Source organism: Cucurbita maxima, unplaced genomic scaffold (genome assembly GCF_002738345.1).
Source record: "Cucurbita maxima cultivar Rimu unplaced genomic scaffold, Cmax_1.0 Cma_Scf00007, whole genome shotgun sequence".
NCBI lineage: Eukaryota > Viridiplantae > Streptophyta > Magnoliopsida > Cucurbitales > Cucurbitaceae > Cucurbita > Cucurbita maxima.
Genome location: NW_019272023.1, coordinates 2,220,975 through 2,238,116, shown reverse-complemented (window position 1 = coordinate 2,238,116; position 17,142 = coordinate 2,220,975). Strand labels below are relative to the sequence as shown.

At 32.3% G+C, this 17,142-nt stretch overlaps 2 protein-coding genes across 2 annotated transcripts in view; one reads left to right on the top strand and one right to left on the bottom strand.

Moving 5' to 3' along the window:
* Positions 1-734: 734 nt before the first annotated feature.
* Positions 735-3,975, top strand: LOC111481687. The gene is made up of 3 exons (XM_023127250.1): positions 735-949; positions 1,030-1,545; positions 3,511-3,975. The coding sequence occupies exons 1-3, from the start codon at positions 775-777 to the stop codon at positions 3,864-3,866; spliced, it is 1,047 nt and encodes a 348-aa protein (XP_022983018.1). The 5' UTR covers positions 735-774; the 3' UTR covers positions 3,867-3,975.
* Positions 3,976-4,953: 978 nt separating this feature from the next.
* Positions 4,954-17,142, bottom strand: part of LOC111481567 (insulin-degrading enzyme-like 1, peroxisomal) — a 19,525-nt gene continuing 7,336 nt past the window's right edge. Inside the window, exons 7-27 of the mRNA XM_023127061.1 lie at positions 16,801-16,844; positions 16,189-16,240; positions 15,669-15,791; positions 15,420-15,532; positions 15,049-15,211; positions 14,294-14,386; positions 14,129-14,214; positions 13,580-13,666; positions 12,067-12,170; positions 10,780-10,882; positions 10,282-10,377; positions 10,002-10,191; positions 9,463-9,524; positions 7,818-7,922; positions 7,245-7,446; positions 6,961-7,169; positions 6,565-6,689; positions 6,445-6,496; positions 6,285-6,371; positions 5,670-5,792; positions 4,954-5,579 (exon numbers count right to left, since the gene is read on the bottom strand). Of these exons, the coding sequence (XP_022982829.1) occupies positions 5,328-5,579; positions 5,670-5,792; positions 6,285-6,371; positions 6,445-6,496; positions 6,565-6,689; positions 6,961-7,169; positions 7,245-7,446; positions 7,818-7,922; positions 9,463-9,524; positions 10,002-10,191; positions 10,282-10,377; positions 10,780-10,882; positions 12,067-12,170; positions 13,580-13,666; positions 14,129-14,214; positions 14,294-14,386; positions 15,049-15,211; positions 15,420-15,532; positions 15,669-15,791; positions 16,189-16,240; positions 16,801-16,844 (2,471 nt within the window). The 3' untranslated portion in view covers positions 4,954-5,327. The remainder of the gene's footprint in view (positions 5,580-5,669; positions 5,793-6,284; positions 6,372-6,444; positions 6,497-6,564; positions 6,690-6,960; positions 7,170-7,244; positions 7,447-7,817; positions 7,923-9,462; positions 9,525-10,001; positions 10,192-10,281; positions 10,378-10,779; positions 10,883-12,066; positions 12,171-13,579; positions 13,667-14,128; positions 14,215-14,293; positions 14,387-15,048; positions 15,212-15,419; positions 15,533-15,668; positions 15,792-16,188; positions 16,241-16,800; positions 16,845-17,142) is intronic.

The following is a 17,142-nucleotide window of genomic DNA, read 5'->3' as shown; positions in this document are numbered from 1 at the left end:
ACACTTTTATAAGAACGGTTCGTTCCCACTGCAACCAACAACCAGTGTAGACATTTTGGAAGGAGGGTTGTGTTTTGAATGTAGCATTAAATGGTGTGGTTGAAGGGAAGGGATGCGTTTAAGGTCATTGAGTTCCCGTGCCAATCATCATTAATTTCCACCATACCCAAAGCCGCTTTATTTTATGTTGGTGGTCAAACTTTATGTCACATTCCAATATTAGTAAATATTTATTTACTCTAATTTAGTATTTTCATAACATTTCCGTAATTTTACTTGTCGGAATTAATTCATTTCATCCACTTTCATTTAATTTAAATACTATACCACTCAATTTATTTTTATTTTTAAAATAAAAATAAAAATAAAAATATGCAAATAATAACTTATTTTTTAATCCAAATAATTCATTTAAAATATTTCTAAATAACTTATAATATATATATATATTGAATATCAATTAAAATGTCAATTATTATTTTTTTTAACTTTTTTAATTGTACTCTCTAAAAATTATTTTTAATTTTTTCCTTGAATTTTATAGTATATTTTCACTATTATGCAAATAAATAATATAAATATATATTTTTTTAAAAAAATCACAAATTAGGGTTTAAATAATGAAAATTAAAAAACATAAACACAAAAATTTGGAATTAAAAGATATACCAAAAAAAGAAATTAATTTCCATATATGATGGCTCCGAAGGTCTAAATTCCAAAGACAGCAAATCAGAGTTTCAGTTTCAAAGCGCTTCAGTCTCTCAGAGATCCATGAAGAGGCAGAACAGCTTCTTATCATCGTCCTCGCAAGTTGAGATTTCTTCCGATGACCTCCTCCGCCGTAGCCTCAGCCGCCGCCGTTCCAAATCCTTCGGCTGTGTCTCTAACCTCCTCCATTTCCTCTCCAACAACAACCACAGCCGCCGCAATAAGTCCATCACATTCGGTAAATCCTTTTCTTCTCCTTCGTAATCTTCACTAATTTCTTTCATTCGACCTAATTTCATCGTAATCTCTCTGTTTCAGTACACAACAGTAATCAGGAATTTCTCGACAATGCAAGTTCTGAATCGAAAATTTCTCGCTCTCCAAAACCAGAATCCGCCGCTAATCTCCTAATTTCCTCATCCGTTTCGCCGCAAATCGCAGAACGATCCGAATCCGAAATCTCCACAACGAAAGTGGAGAGGTTTTTAGGAGCGAGAGGTCCGATCGTGCGATTGATGGGACTGGAAAGCTCCAAAGTGGAGGAAAGCGTTCCAGAAGCGGCGGAGAAGCAGAGGAAGGTTATGGAAGCTTTGGAGAAATGCGAACAGGATCTGAAGGCGCTGAAGGAGTTCATCGACGCGCTTGAGTCGACAGAGAGCTTCCGAATGTCGTCACCGGTCAGTGAAGGGAAAAGGATTGAGTTCATGGCTTGGGAACAGCTGCAGGATCCTAGTCCGGTATCGGTGCTCGAAGAGTTGAGTAGGCCGCGGCATTTCGTTAACCGCCATGCGTGCAACAACAGCAGGATCTTCCACCAGCCGTCTGCAAATCCCGGTACGTTCTCGCACTAACAAAACAGTTAAAATTTAGTGTTATTATATTATAATTTTAATATTTTTGGCTAAATTAATTATAAGTTCATTCATTTATTTTACTCTTAGCACTTGAAAATTAAAATTTATATTTAGTTTAGATATTTATAACAAATTCAAAAAGTTTAAAAATACTATAAAATTTCAATTTAGTATATTGCCTGTTAATTTTTTAAAAAATTAAAAGTTTATATAAATAAATTCAAAAGGTTTATTAGATAGAAAAAAAAAAAAAAAAAAAAAAAACTTTATGGACTTATTTTAAATTTGGAGTGTATAATTTCAAAATTTTAGTAATTAAATTTGTAATGCAGTGTTTTTTTTCCCAGTAATTTAGGATTAAATTAGCAAATCATACTAATAATGAAACTATAAGACATGTAGGGACTAATTGAGATTGAGTTATAGCAGAAAGGGAACACAATTATTTAATCTACAACTTTTAAATAATTGGGATAAAATTACATCACTTTTTTTTTAAAATTATTTTTGAAAAAAGTTTTTTTTTTTTTTTTTGAAAAATATTTTTAGTTTCTGGAGGTTTTCAAATAATTAATTAAATCAAATATCTTAATACAAAAAAATATTAGAGGTCCACTTATTAGTATTAAATCAAACTTCAGTTAAATTTTAGAAAAGAAAATACAGAAAAAAAAAACTTAAAAAAAAAAATCTTATAGAATCCTGAGAAATAAAATACAAAAACAGTAATTATATAATTTAAATAGAAGAGAGGAAAATTGAGTACAAAAGTGAAAGAGGGTAAAAAAAATGATGATTTTGTTAAGGGGTAAATGGGTAGAAAAGTGAAAAAGGGCGAAAGATAGGGTGCGAGTAATGATAGCAGATCAATTGCAGTAAGCAATAATAATAATTTTGGGTACAAACTGAAGCAATTGCCTTTTATTGTTTTATGAAATTATTCTTATCCCCAATAACGCCTCCCCAAAATTCATTCATACCTTCTTCTTTTTATTTATTTTTTTATTTTTATTTTTATTTTTACTTTTAAAAATATCCTATAAATTTTAATTTCATTGAGTGTTTAATGGATCTCTCCACGTTTTTTTTAATGATTTTTAAAAATTTATAAACTTTTAGTGTTTTATTTAATAATTTGAAATAAGTTTGTAATAGACCAGTTCTCTTTTCTAATAAGTTCTAATCATCGTCTAATAATTTGAAACAAGTTTGTAGCGGGTCAGTCTCTCTTCTAAGATAAGTTCTAATCATCGTCGTCTAAATTTGTGTTCTTACTCTATATATATATATATATTACAATGTGTTTAGTTTAGGTCTCATTGAGTTTATGACATGAACACTTAAAGGAAAAAATATTAAATCTTTGAGGAATAAAATTGAAACTTTCAAAACTTGGTTAAAAATCAATGCTTAGTGTCATGACCATGCTCGCCTTGTTGCCCATAGCTGAGTTGCTCGTTAGGTTAGAGCAAACGCTGTATGATAATTAGTCCCACTGCCAAGAAAAGTGTGATTGTGATATTTAACACTATTTTTTTTTCACCCAAAATTAAGCTTTAGATAATGACATGGGTTATTATGACTAGGATTTGGTGTATTGTGGAGCTAGCATGTAGGAATAACATAAATACTTAGTTCTCATTTTGATTTCTCGACTTTAAAGTTGTCATAGGTAGGTCTCTATATCTTTAAAATATTTGTTTGTCATGAAAACTTTCTAAATAGTCTCCAAAATCTCGACTTTATTTTGATTCGAAAGGAAGATTGAAAAGTTAGATTATATCTATGACTAAGAGATTAGAGGTTCGAATCTCCACTCTCACTCATTGAACTAAAACAAGTACCGCCAGATTTCAAGTCTGACTCAAATAACATAAATCTTTCCAACCATTCATTATATAGTTTCGTACCGAAAATGATTTAATCTCTAATATCAATATTGTAGGAAGAGTACAATCACAACAAAGACAACAAATGATGCAAAGGAAGAAGAAACAAGAAGGGGATCATATCTTCAATATAAGCAAATTTGAGAGAACCAAAATCCCTGAAGAAGTAGTTGGTAACTTGAAAAATGAAAAAGCAGCTGAATCTCCAGGGTGTGGTAGGGAGGCAATGAAAGATAGTGTAGAAGGAGTGTGCAAAGACATTTCTTGGGGTCTAAAGATGGAAGTGGGAAGAATAGGACTGGCTTTACAACATCAGATTTTTGGGGACTTAATTGAAGAGTTAGTTAAAGACCATACCTTTACTTATACTTCACTGCCATTTGAAGCTTGCAGGAGAAGACTTTGTTTCTAGTGTTCGACTTTATTCGGTATTTTACTTGTTTATCATTCTCTCCATCATTATTATTGTTTCTTTATGTTCAACCTTAAAAGAATTCAAAATTCAGTTCTTTCGATCGAAACATACATCTTAGTAAGTTAAGTCAACTTATAGACGTTTATTAGTAGTTAAGATAATCTTTTTTTTTTTTTGCATTTGAGTTCAATGCTTATTGTATAGTTTCTTATGCATAACCATTCTTTGCTAAAATGTAAAAGATTTGATGTATATTATAAGGCATGTGAACTCAATGGCCTTGATATCCTTTCTAGAAATTATTTGTGGGTACGAGTGACATTAACAAATTTTTTTTAGTACTATAGTATTCGAATTTTTAAACTAATAGTAAACCGTAAATAAAATTGAACTATTAAGTTAATACATTGCAATAGTTTTTAACAGAAAATTTATATCTGTAAAAGGCATATATCAGTATAAAATAATATGAACGACAATAACATATAGAACTCTAATGCAGACAAACAAGCCTGAGACTATCAACATTTGACATAAGAGCACCACAAGTCACATTTAAGCAGGGAGCTTGAAGTGGTGGTGGTAGCACTGGCCGACCAACAAGGCACTGAAACAGGGCACTGAAGATCAAGAAGGAAGATAATTTGTGTAATTGTTCAAGTCCATCGGTACCAGATATTGTTCTTTTTGGGTTTTCTCTTTCGAACTTCCCCTCCAGATTTTTAAAATGCATTTGTTAGGGAGAAGTTTCCACACCCTTATAAAACTTCGTTCTCCTCCCCAACCGATATGGGATCTCACTTGGGGAGGAGAACGAAACAAGTGGTGTAAACCTTTCCCTAACATATGCGTTCTAAAAACCTTGAGCAAAAGCCCGAAAGAAAAGACCTAAAAAGGACAATATCTACTAGTGATGAGATTAGGCCGTAACAAACAAGTCGACTGACTTAAAAAGATTCCACTCGAATTCATTCATCAATCACTCTACTATGAGAAAAGAAAAGAAAATAATACATTATATAAAATTAAGGTTGTTCACTAAGCAAAGCAATAACCCCACACTTGACTTGAATAAAAGAAGCAAACATGAACATGCAGATGCACAAAAAATTAGACCATGGAATATAGTTGAAACAGTAAAGAATTATGATGTCACCCACAGGAGGGTTAGTAAATGGAGCACAAAATTGTCACATTATTCAAGGGCGAATGAGAACTATAATAATAAGTACCAAATGCAAGGGCTTGTTTGAGCGGTTCTTTAATTGGCTAACACAGAAGGCCACTTGGAGGATTCAGAGCATCTTCACTTCGCAACAAATCAAATTTGCTGCACAGATCTGCTGCTGATTCAGCTCATTCACTAGATAACTCACATTCAATGCCTCACTTGTTAAGAGCTGAGTTGAGAAAATCCTATATGAAAATGCTTGAGACAAGGGAGTTTGAAGCCATTACCTACAACTTCACATTACCAAACGCTCCCTTGAAGGAACCATAAAGTGGCTGTGATCTTCTGAAGCTGAAAATATCATCTATTTTTACTGTGTCGGGTTGAAGTGGTTGATCTAGATCTGCAGAATACTCTGAGGAGTGAAGGTTTCCGTAAACCCGAACACTTAAAGACCTCTTACGAGGTGCACCAACTTTTATATGTTCATTGAAGAAGTTGATCAAATCCTGATGTGTGAGTGTCTTTAATGCCGCAACCTGGTTAAAACCAACGGTAATAGCCAACAGTGCATATCATGCCCCGAAACATTGTATGAAAAACTGTAGCATAGTAATTTGATATCATACCTCTGATTCTCTCCTGTCGAATTTCATTGTCCCGTCAGCAATCTCTCGCCAGTAAAATCCAGATTCCTCCCTCAAGTTCTTGAATTTCTCAAGCTTCATATCTACTAGAGCATTTACATTGCTCTGCACAACCACCATCCATAACAGGACGATTAAGTATAAAGCATGTGTATCCGAACAGGACTTAGAGCATTTGTGGCTTGCAGTCACGATGAGGTTTGTATCCGAACCAGGCAAATTTCATGAGCTAAACTTGTAATTTAACACTTTTTATTATTAAATTTGTCACGCCAATAATTTTAATAATAAAATATAACCCATCATTGCTTTCAGTTAACTAACGGAAATCAAACTTCGAGGACCTAATTTTAGTATTTCTAAGCCTAACGGACAAAAGTGCTAGATTTTGAAATTTAAGAACCTAAGATTTTGACACTTAAGAATAAACTGTCCACCAAATTTAAAGGGAAAAAAAGATCATTTTTCCTAAAAAAGTTTATTTTGTCAGAAATCATGGGGCCACCACATTGTTAAGACGTCACATACAAATGGTAACTTAACACTGCATATATCATATGAGTTATAGAACTAATACAGTGCAATTACTGCTCTCACCTTGAATTCTTCAATGGTCATATCGACGAGCTTCTTCTCAAACATCTCTAGGAACGATTCTACTCTCAAATCAATATTTCGAGGACCCTGCCACATCAAAATAAGGATAATATTCATGCCATGTCAAGGATACAGTAGCAGATGAGATAATGGTACTTACCTTGACAGTGGATTGAATAACAAATTGAACTCCACGTATACCAAAGTCGTTCCTGTATTTGAAGATAAATTAATTACACGGTAAATATTTCAATAAAGGTGAGTTACAAAATGTTCTAACCTTTGCATTAGAACAGTAATATAGCCAAGCTGTTCAACAGTTCTAAGCTGATGAAAAGCTGCTTGTTTTGCCACAAGAGCAAAAAGCTGAAGCTTCACATTCTGTAGGAAATCATCTCGATGCACCTAAATATTTAAGAAAGAGTGTTTAGAAAATTGCATCAAACCTTAAACCAAAGAAGAGTTAAGGAGGAATTCCGTCGAGTAACGGAGTGAGTTCCTTTCTTTTCTTATGCATACACTGTAATATCAACATTATACCTATACTTTTTAATTTATCATTTTTCACTGTAGTGAATTAGTTTCCTTACTTACACACAAAAGAGGAAAGTAAAGCACAGAAAATACGAAAGAAAAATATTCATATTGAAGGCAAAGAAGTGAATTAGTTTATAACCTGAATATAGTGGACAAGAGCGGAATTTTCATCGTTTGGATTGAGACCCTCTGCTGAATAGAAATAACCAATGCCCCTCTCAAGCTTCACAACTCTATTGGTTGGATGCTGTGATGGATATAATGGTCGTGATATTGGATTTGTCCCCTTGAAGAACATATCTTCAATGTGTTCAATCATTGTTTCGGATTCGTTCCTTTCAATGTTTCCTGAGTAATTAACCATTAAAGCCAAAAGCTTGTGATCCGTAAGATAGTCAAGACGAAAGAGAAAATGATACAGACCTGCAATATAACATTCCAAGTAGGCACTTGAGAGCAAAGTGGGAGCAAATTTAACTAGATCTTCTGCCCCCAAATGTGGAAGGATTGCAAGTTCCTCCATTAATGGCCATGTGTGATCTTGAAGTATTAACGAACAATAGTACAAAGCCTGCTGATATGGCTTCTGAAACTTAAAATTTTGGTACTCCTTTAACACAGTTTCCTAATAGAAAGATCGAATGTTAGATAAGACACTTCTTGAACAAATGCACCCCCTAAATTTGGTGACTCAATTTTTTCTCCTTTGTAGTTGAGGTATTTAAATATTCACTTCTGTACGTATTCTTTTAAATAAAGAAAAATTGAATATTTTATTGATTGAATGAATGAAAAAGTATAATATTATTGGTTGTGTTCTAAAATCCTTGACTGAATGATGCAATCACTTGCCATACCGTATTATTACTAGTCTTTTTCTATCTACTGAAATTTAAATATTTCAATACTTGATAGTTATTATTCAAGTTCCAACTCTAATTAATTAAGATGATAAGATTTCTATGCTTAGAAACTTATGCAAATGAATGACAATACCTTGATGACGAGAAACCTATCAGGTTTCACACTGAAGTTTGCAATTTTTTCAACTATAGTTTCCAATAGAATCCTTAATTTGTGGTTGTAACCAATCAGAGTCACCTAAAGAACAATAATTAAAAACAACATAGAAATTAAGAATTTTATGGGAAAGTGACAAATTGCGGTACTAATGATCTATAGTATCAGTTTTGAGAGATCATTCACCAGAATAACTGTGAGCATATCACAAAAATGAGTACTTTTTAGCAAATTACCGGTAAGATTATGAAATATGTACTCTATTTATGGTCCAAAACAAAATACTTGTCCCATTTTTATCAACTTTCTTAGGATATGAGAACAAATTATACACTTTCTACAAAGCATTATCAACTACCTGAACCAGATAGAACAAAAATGAAGAGAGTAACTGGATAGCATTCAAGTAATCCAGCAAAGTAAATTCAACTTAAAAAAGTATTTACGGATCTCATAAAGCTACCATGAGTTAGCTCCTTGTGGTTTGAAGTCAATGGTGTGAGGCAACAATGTACACAAACATAGCAGCAACTAAAGCCTCTCAAACATAATGCTGAATACTAACCTTTTCTTTTAAGCAGAATTTTCATCGAATGCAATGAAAAATTATAACAGCTTACCAACATGTCAGAAGAATAAATTGAAACAAAATACACTAGTCCAAACCAAACAAGCTCGAAAAGAAAAAATCTTAAGAAGGTACCTAAGCTTTACAAATGATAAAGGCTTGCTTGAAAGATCTACGAGACAAGTAAGTTCTAATTCACTTCTTCAAGAAAAAAAAAAAAAAAAAACATCGTAGCTATAAGTTACACTATTTCAGGACAGCTACTAGCAAGAAAAATCGCCCAAGAACTTTTATGTTCTCTGGAAACTGGAAGCAAAACCATTATAGAGAACTACAGGAGAAACAAATCCATAAAGAGGAAAGAAGAAAGAATAGATTGCCTCGAAACCACATTCTTCGACAAGAGCTATAAGTTTGCTATCAACTTCTTCTCTTTTGAAAATAAAACATCTAAGACTAATTCATCTTCATGCACTAGGAACAAAATCCAGCATAAACTTCAAAACTTTAAGCTTTGACAACTCAGATACTATACCCTTTGCTTCAAACATCTCAGCAAAAACCAATTCCATTGCTTTTAGAATCAAAACAATAAAGTGCTAGGAAATCAACCTTTAAAATTACCTATTCTACCATCCTTCACATGCTTCTCTCAAAAAAATCCTAAACTAATAGATCTGACCAAAGAGGATACTTGTTGAAAATTCTTTGATTTCTTTCAAAACAAACTGTGTATGAAGAAACTTTAATCCATTGATAAGAATGATGAAGAAGACAACTTGCTCCTCAAATACGACATAGGAATCTGAGGAATCTTAAACAGGTGGGTTAGCCGGTCCAATAAGATGAAGAGGCATGCAAAGAAACACCAACAAAGGACCTTATAACCACCATATTCCAACGTAATAGAAAATTCCTAAATCCTTTTTTAACTTGAGATTTGAAGGAAAATTAACTTAACACCAACTCCTTGATCTTTTGGCTAATCAGGTTTTATGTATCGCCACTTTTACATCATTGAAAGAAAATTCCTATTCTGGAACAAAATGGTACCTGGAAACCAGAGTCTGCAGGGCTTATGCCATAATACAGTCCAGCAACCTGAGCACTATAAGCTGCAAGACAAGAAAGATTTAGCTTCCATCCCTTAGGATGCTTATAAGTTTTGAGTATAGTTTTGGTCTGTATTTAATTATTTTAAATTACTTAACATCACATTAACACAAATATGACAAAAGGTAGCATCAGTGAAATCTTACGGACCAAATGGAAACTAAACTCAAAACTCACGGGTAAAAGTGTAACATTTTAAAACTTAGGAACTAAATAGAAACCATAATCAATGCTCAAAATGCATGGACTAAAAAAGTATTCTTCCCTAAAAAATTAAATTAGAGAGGCATATAAAATAAAATATTTATGTAAAATTATAAATAAGGCCGTCAATACAAGTGAAGTTTCAAGAAGGATCGGCAGAAGATTATGCTATTCTCAGAAAAATTGACAGAAATTCAAACCAACAGAACAATAAAGGAAAAGAAAGAAAGAAAGAAAAAACTAGCCAAACACTTCATCAACTTGGAATAACTTACCATATTCGTTCAGATAATCCATCAATAACCTCGTGAAAATTTCCGTTAGGACTTCTGCTTCTGGTGAGATGTCAGCATGGGGACATTTAAAATCAATCTTAACATATGCCTTGGGCGTGAAGAACATTGTATCAGGTTTGTACCATATTGTTGAATATGATGACTTTCTTAGCAGAATTGGAAACTCCACCTATTTCAACAGCCAAACTATATTAGGAAAAATACAAACCAACAAAAGGAATAACATTTTCTCTAGTATGAATAGAAGTTCATATTAAACCTTTTCACATGCACCCTTGAGTGATAAATCAGTAGGGATGAAAACGTTTGAAGCTGGTAGATGCAATTTTACATCAGGAGCAGATTGTATCCAATCCTGCAGACAGTAAATAAAACCGTAGTTTCATTTCCCTTCAATAGACTTACATTTTCAAAATTAATAAATTTGATAGAGATTAGCATAATCCTCTACTCAATTGAAATAGCATAATGTTTTAGAGCTTGACTTTTTCAAAAGTTAGTAATTTTGATAGAAATTGTGTTGGAATTAGTGATTGGATTTGGATGTGACGAAAGGCTTAAACAAAAGTAAAAATTACAACGGTCATCAATCTAAGGTCTCATTTGATAAAATCAAAGTTTTAGGATAAATTTTAACTCATATTTTCAAATGCAAGGGTAAAATTGAATTTTTCCCAATTTTTTTAAAAGTTTCTCCTAAATTTTTAATTGAAATACACATTTCTAATAAAAACAAAATTACTATTAAACGACAAACCTGAATCAAAGGGCCAGAAATTTTCTCGATGGAATAAGCAGTTCCATACCACTGCTCAACCTTATCGGTCTTGCCTTCAAAGTTCTTCGACTCCCAAAAGATGCTACAGAACATAAAGTAATCAGGGAACTGTTGCAATACGCTTTCTATAATAGGAAACAAGTATTTTATTGATAGATAAAATATGAATTATTTTTTTTTTAAAAAAAAAAAAGGAGGAAAGGAAAAACACTTGACCAAGATTACAAAAAGAATAAAATAATAAAAAAAAAAATCTTCCAATCGGCTAAAAAATCATTAAGACAATCTTAATTTCCAAAGAGAGTAAAATTTACACAATTATAATGCAGCCACTACACCATGCTGTTTGGGCAAACGGTTCAGTAGAAAAAGTACCAATATGTTGATAATTAACAAACTATAAAATATTTCAATTTGAATTAGGAAAAACATTGAGTTATTTCTTCCTTAAAAATTCAAGTAAAAAAAAAATATATATATATATATATGGTGGAGGACTTCATACCGAAATTTGGAATTGGGTTAAGGTTCTCCAAGCACGGTGGTTTAGGAGTTGAACATTAGAGGGCAAGAAAAATAATGCTCTGACGGAAAATGGCTTCAATCAAATAACACGATAAGGGGAACCAAACCCCAAACTGCAAAAAGGGACTTCAATCCCAAACTAAGGTTTTGTCTAGTTGGGTCCTTTTTGTTCTTGGAGAGCTTGTTTTTTTCTATTTTGGTTATTTTTGGCTTTGAATTTTTACTGAAGTGAGGTGTTTTGTTCTAATCACTCTTCTGTGGGAGTTTGTATACTCGAGCTTTTATAAGTTTTTTCATCATTTCAAGGACAGGGTTTTAGTAGGAAAAAGAAAAAAAAGGAAAGAAAATCAAGAAAAAAGATTAAAATAAACACATTACAAGATTCAAAATAAAGCTTGTTAAATAAAATTTCATTAAGCTTCCCAACTCAAACAAAACATAAATAGTTCATACTTATTCATGTCTTACATTTGATACCTGTACAAATCGTTTCGTATAATCTTAATTATACTATTAGCAACAACAAACATAAACTACATTTCACAATAACCATGAAGGAAATAAGGGGAGAGAAGAAACAATCAGACCAGTGATCTGTCTTATTGTAAACAATTATAAGGAATAAATGTATACAGAAAAGATAATATCCTGTTAACTGTCAATTGGTCTCATTATTCTATACAGCGCTTCCATTTTAAGGCTTTTAATGCTCAATGAGAATCTAACTGACCAAAAACTTACCGGACATTATCTACAGAAAGCTGATCCAGAACCATTCCTATCAAGTTTGGATTGAACTTCGAAGGCAAAGACGAACCAACTAGCCAATCCTCCGGAGGATAAAACTGCGACAGATTCCAAAGCAAGCATTTAGACTTTCTCATCAAAAACTGCCCTTTATTTTATTTAAGAAACAAAAGCTTTTTCCGCAATGAATTCAGCACCGATGGAGTTAAGTGAAAGCTAATTCAATAGGTAAGAATGAAATAGACGAGATATCCAATGTTTTATTTTTCTTAAATATTGGAATTTGATCATGCTCGTGCCATTTCACTTGCACGTCATGTCATGCTAGTACCCATGTTTATGCCTACGTTTGCTACTTCAATGGGTACAAATAAAATATTCGAGATAGCCAATGTTTTATTTTTGACTAAATTATAGAAAATACTCCTTATCTTTGTACTTCAATTCAATTATTAAAAATTTCAGAAATCTTCTAAATTTTTTTAAAAATTTCAGAAAACTTCTAAATTTTTTTAAAAATTAAAAATATTTTTCTACGGATTCTATTAGTACTTACGTTCAAAAGCAGTCCTAAACTTTCAAAAGTTTTATGAATACACCCTTAAACTTTCAAAAAAATTTCAAAAAGTTGCATTAATACCCTTAATTTTCCAAACAAAAGTTTTTAAATGCTCTTTATGTTAGTATATGGACAGAAATTGTTTATCCACACTCCATCACCCCCCTCTTCTACTTCAATTTATGGCTTCACTTTCCTATTTTCCTTTTTTTTTTTCCCTCCCTTCTTCTATACCCTCTTACTCTCCTTCTTTCCCAATCTCTTAAACTAGCTCCTTCATTCAAGAAATATAGGCTATAGCGGAGAATAATTGAACCAAAAAGGAACCTTAGGATTTTGATGGTTTAACAAGATTATACATTAGCAGTTGAGTTGAAATTTAGTATATTTGTGATTTCTTAAGCAAGGAAAAAACAAAGAGAAATGGAGGAGCTTTAGAGATTAAGGAACGAAAGAAAGGGATTAAAGTGTATAAAAAATGTGAGGAAAAATATGAGAAATGAAGAAATGTTAGGCCATGGATTGAAGTAGAGAAGAGAGAGAAAATGGAAATAGATACCAATATCAATTTTAAGAACCAAAAGTGTATTTTGCCTATTAAGTAATGCAAAAGAGAAGGAGCTTTAAAATCTAGGAAAAGTATTGGAAAAAGACAACTGGTTAGGGAAAAAAATTACACACTTAAGAATGGATAAGACACAGTGAGCATTCAAAAGATTGATATTGGCATCTTTTCACCAAATAATTACCAGGGCCACCATACAATAATACACAGCGCAAATATAGAACAATATCCAGCCAAATCAAAAATTTCAAACCTAGGCTAGGCAAAAAAAATAAAGAATAACGTGCTGTTCTCCTATGATTTCTATAAATAACAAGAAATAAAGAGAAAAAATCATTCCATGAATTTTATGACAAATGGTTATTCGAAAAAATTATAAATACCTGCATATTTAATGAAAGATTGACTACATAGTCAATTGGACGAATTTTATCTTGATAATGGAACTTCGTCTCACAAATAGCTGAAAGCTTGATAAAGGTAGAATTGTCTCAGAATCTTTATTAATCAAAAGAACAACAATAACTACATAAAAAAATGTGGACTGTAAATAGGAAGCAAAAACGGGAAATTTTAATTAAAAGATGGCCATGTCACACATTCTTTTTATTTAATACAATAAAATGTTGATATTCTCTTATTTCAAGAAACTAAATAACTCATCATCTGCAAAGCTGTATGCTTAAAAATATAAAAGAAATAAATGAATAAATTTTGGAAATATATGTGGATGGGAGTTCCCTCTATATTTTCTTTCATGGCGTCTGCAATGTCAAACACCATAAGAGGTTTCAAAAAATCCAAAACCCCGCCCTCCAAAAGTTAAAAAACAACAAACACACACACACAAAAGTACAAAAATCTATGCTGCTCAAAATTACTTTAATTAGCTTATAGCACGCTAAAGGGGTTATAGTAATGCATGCACATACCTCATCAAATATCCATTGGCAAATACCAGATTCCTTCAAAAGGCTAATGTATTTAAAGAGAAGCCCAACAACATCCTGCATGTGTTCTACAACGACATCAAGGGATTAAAATTTCAGATTAAATTAAGGATGATTATTAGAAAGAGAGGGAAAGCGAGTAAGTACCTTGACCAACATCAGTGAGATCTATTCCTACTTTGAAAAAGGAAAAATTCATTGTGGAATCAGATTCCCCGGCTGAGAGCCCTGTTGCCCACCCTGTATTATTTTCCCCCACAATATAAATCAAATCAGTTTTTTAAAAAAACGATAATAATAGTTAAGGCAATGAATTTTTTTATAAGAAACTAGAAACTTTTCATTCAAGAAGGAAAAAAAAAGGACAACCTGATGGGCCAGGGGCCCCTCCCCAAAGGCAATTAATTACAAAAACACCTTTCAATCTAAGCTGATGAAGAAAGTGAAGTAATTGCAAAGAGCTTGTGTTGGCTATTCCAATTAGAGGCCATGAACTTTACACAGTCACCAAAACAAAAAAAAGAGTTGAACTTATCTTTAACAATTATATAGCCTCTTTCCTTCCAAATTCAAATCAGCCACAAAATAAACTTAACCATGCTAGTCCACTGATATAGGCATACATACTTTTTTTCAATAAAAGAACCGCAAACAGCGAGACAGGCTCCACCAACAAGTGTGGGTTACCAAAAAGAAAACAGAAATTTATAAAATGAAACCCAATTTTGGAAACCCAAATAAATAATAGTTCAACATGGAATTAATTAAGATAAACCGAGGATATTCACTCCAACATGATGTCGTCTAATATAATCAAACAAACAACTCAATATATGAAAGTTGAAGTGCAAATCTCACTCTTGAAAGTCTAAAACTTTTTGTTAATATGTACAAAAACGCACCTAATGTTTTAAGAACATAATACAAGGATCCTTCTCCTTCGTGGCCAATAAGATGACCCAGATACCGGCATGGCCCTTCCTTGTAATGATGAATCTCAGGACTTATGGGCCAAACAATTCTCAATTTATGACCTTGTTTAATTGGGATGGCTCTAACAAGAACCTGAAACGTAGAGAAAAAATATACGGTGGTAACCAGAAGTAGTCACAATTTTTAATAAGAAACAAAATCCTTCCAAATAACGAGAGACAGCCACTTCAAAATCCATATAATAAACATTGAGAAGCAATCACATCAGAATTAAAAATCAAGTCCATAGCATACATAATCCTTTGTCAGCAGATCATTAGGCGTGATGCAATACACATACCTGAAGATGTTCTGACATGCATGGCTGACCAGGAAAATTGGCGCGATTGCAGTTATTATTTGGAATATCTTGAAATATGTTTTCCACAAGGATTTGTACTTTATCGAGGTTTTCTGAATACGGTAAAAATAAGGGATTCATACTTTATCAAGGTTTTTGGAATAAGGTAAAAGTACGAAATTTAAGTTGCTATTGTTTCATTCTACACAGTACAAAACCCAATTTATAATGGGCTGGATGAGTACTAACCTTTTGCATATACAACCAGATGCATGACATTGGATGAATAATTATTTTCATAAAATTTTAGAAGTTCATGCCTTGTATCCAGCCCTTTAGCTTTTGGTTGAACCTCTAAAGTGTCCCAATTCCCTGTGTAAGTAAAAATATCTGGCACAATAAGGATACTTGTGGCCTTCTAAACGCCACCATCAAAGTGTAAAGAATATGACAACCGAGAGGTAATTGCATGAGCTAGAAGACTTTCCCCGGAATCATTAAATAGTTAAACTAATTCTAGAAATATTATCTGCCAGAAAAGTAGTAAATGTTAAAGTACAACTATTTTTTTTATGTATATTAAAAGGGAGATTTCTTAACTTGAACAATTTAATGAGGACGAAGATAAAAACCCAATGCCCCAAGTAAATAAATTGAACTTTCTTTGTCCACATGCGAATAATTCATATATTGAGATATGCAATAAAACTTGTAGACTTATCAAATCAATCAAGTGCCAACTCTTATGAAATCCATATAATGTTATAACCTGTGCTGAATTTATGAAATGGATGACTTTCAGAACTTATATGTCTCTGAAGCTGCATAAAGTGATCACTTTTGGTTAGAAAGGAGAAATTTCTCTAAATATAAACAAGTCCGAACTTCTGACTAAAGAAAAAGGGTAATTCTTAAAGATTTCATTTCATTTTCAGAATATTTACTTATATTAGATACTAATTTTATTGTATCTTATATTTGTTAGCTATTTTTCTTTACAAATTTTATCTATTTACGTTTTCTGAAGTTTCTTTTGTATTATCTTCTTGTAATTTGAGTTTTAGTGAATACATCGAATTTTCTTCCAAAAGCTATAATACTATGAAGTGTTATGATTAGAAAACTATTAAGGTAACATTTATGCGGTTGAAAATCCTACGGTTCTGGAAAATTCCCTTTCTACGTTAACCATTCTATCAATTTGTTTCCATATTTCTGCAAAGCTGTACAGGCTATTTCCTCAATTATTTTTCTTGTTGGGTTCATCTGAGTACACATTTATTTTTCATTTCACCTGTCTCTAATCTCATTAATACTAGTAATGGTATATATCTTGCATTTATTGTACATCCAAATAAGAAATCACGGGAGAAATAATTACCTGGTGCATTCTCCAGCCATCAGACAATAAATTCTTTTGATTCTCTGCAATTAAATGAAGCTTCCATTCAGAAAGATGAGAGTAGAGGAGGCCACACATAAAGAACAAATGTAAAAGTTATTAATCATAATATAAATTATAGAGAAAATTAGATTTATGACCCCTAATACTTTACTTTCGTCTGTTGGGACACTGAGTTTCCAAAGCTCACAATTTAAACCCAGTTTTTACTTTGTTACTTTATTAAATTATTAAATTAATTACAAAATTTAAAATAAAAAAAGGTCCAGTCTTTTTCTTCCTTTTAACTGGAACCCCCATCATTCCCTCCATACTCCCCCC

Coding starts and splice junctions, on each gene's coding strand:
- LOC111481687 (XM_023127250.1), top strand. CDS start 775: ATGAAGAGGCAGAACAGCTTCTTATCATCGTCCTCGCAAGTTGAGATT. Junction 950..1,029: donor CAATAAGTCCATCACATTCG/GTAAATCCTTTT, acceptor TCTCTGTTTCAG/TACACAACAGTAATCAGGAA. Junction 1,546..3,510: donor CCAGCCGTCTGCAAATCCCG/GTACGTTCTCGC, acceptor TCAATATTGTAG/GAAGAGTACAATCACAACAA.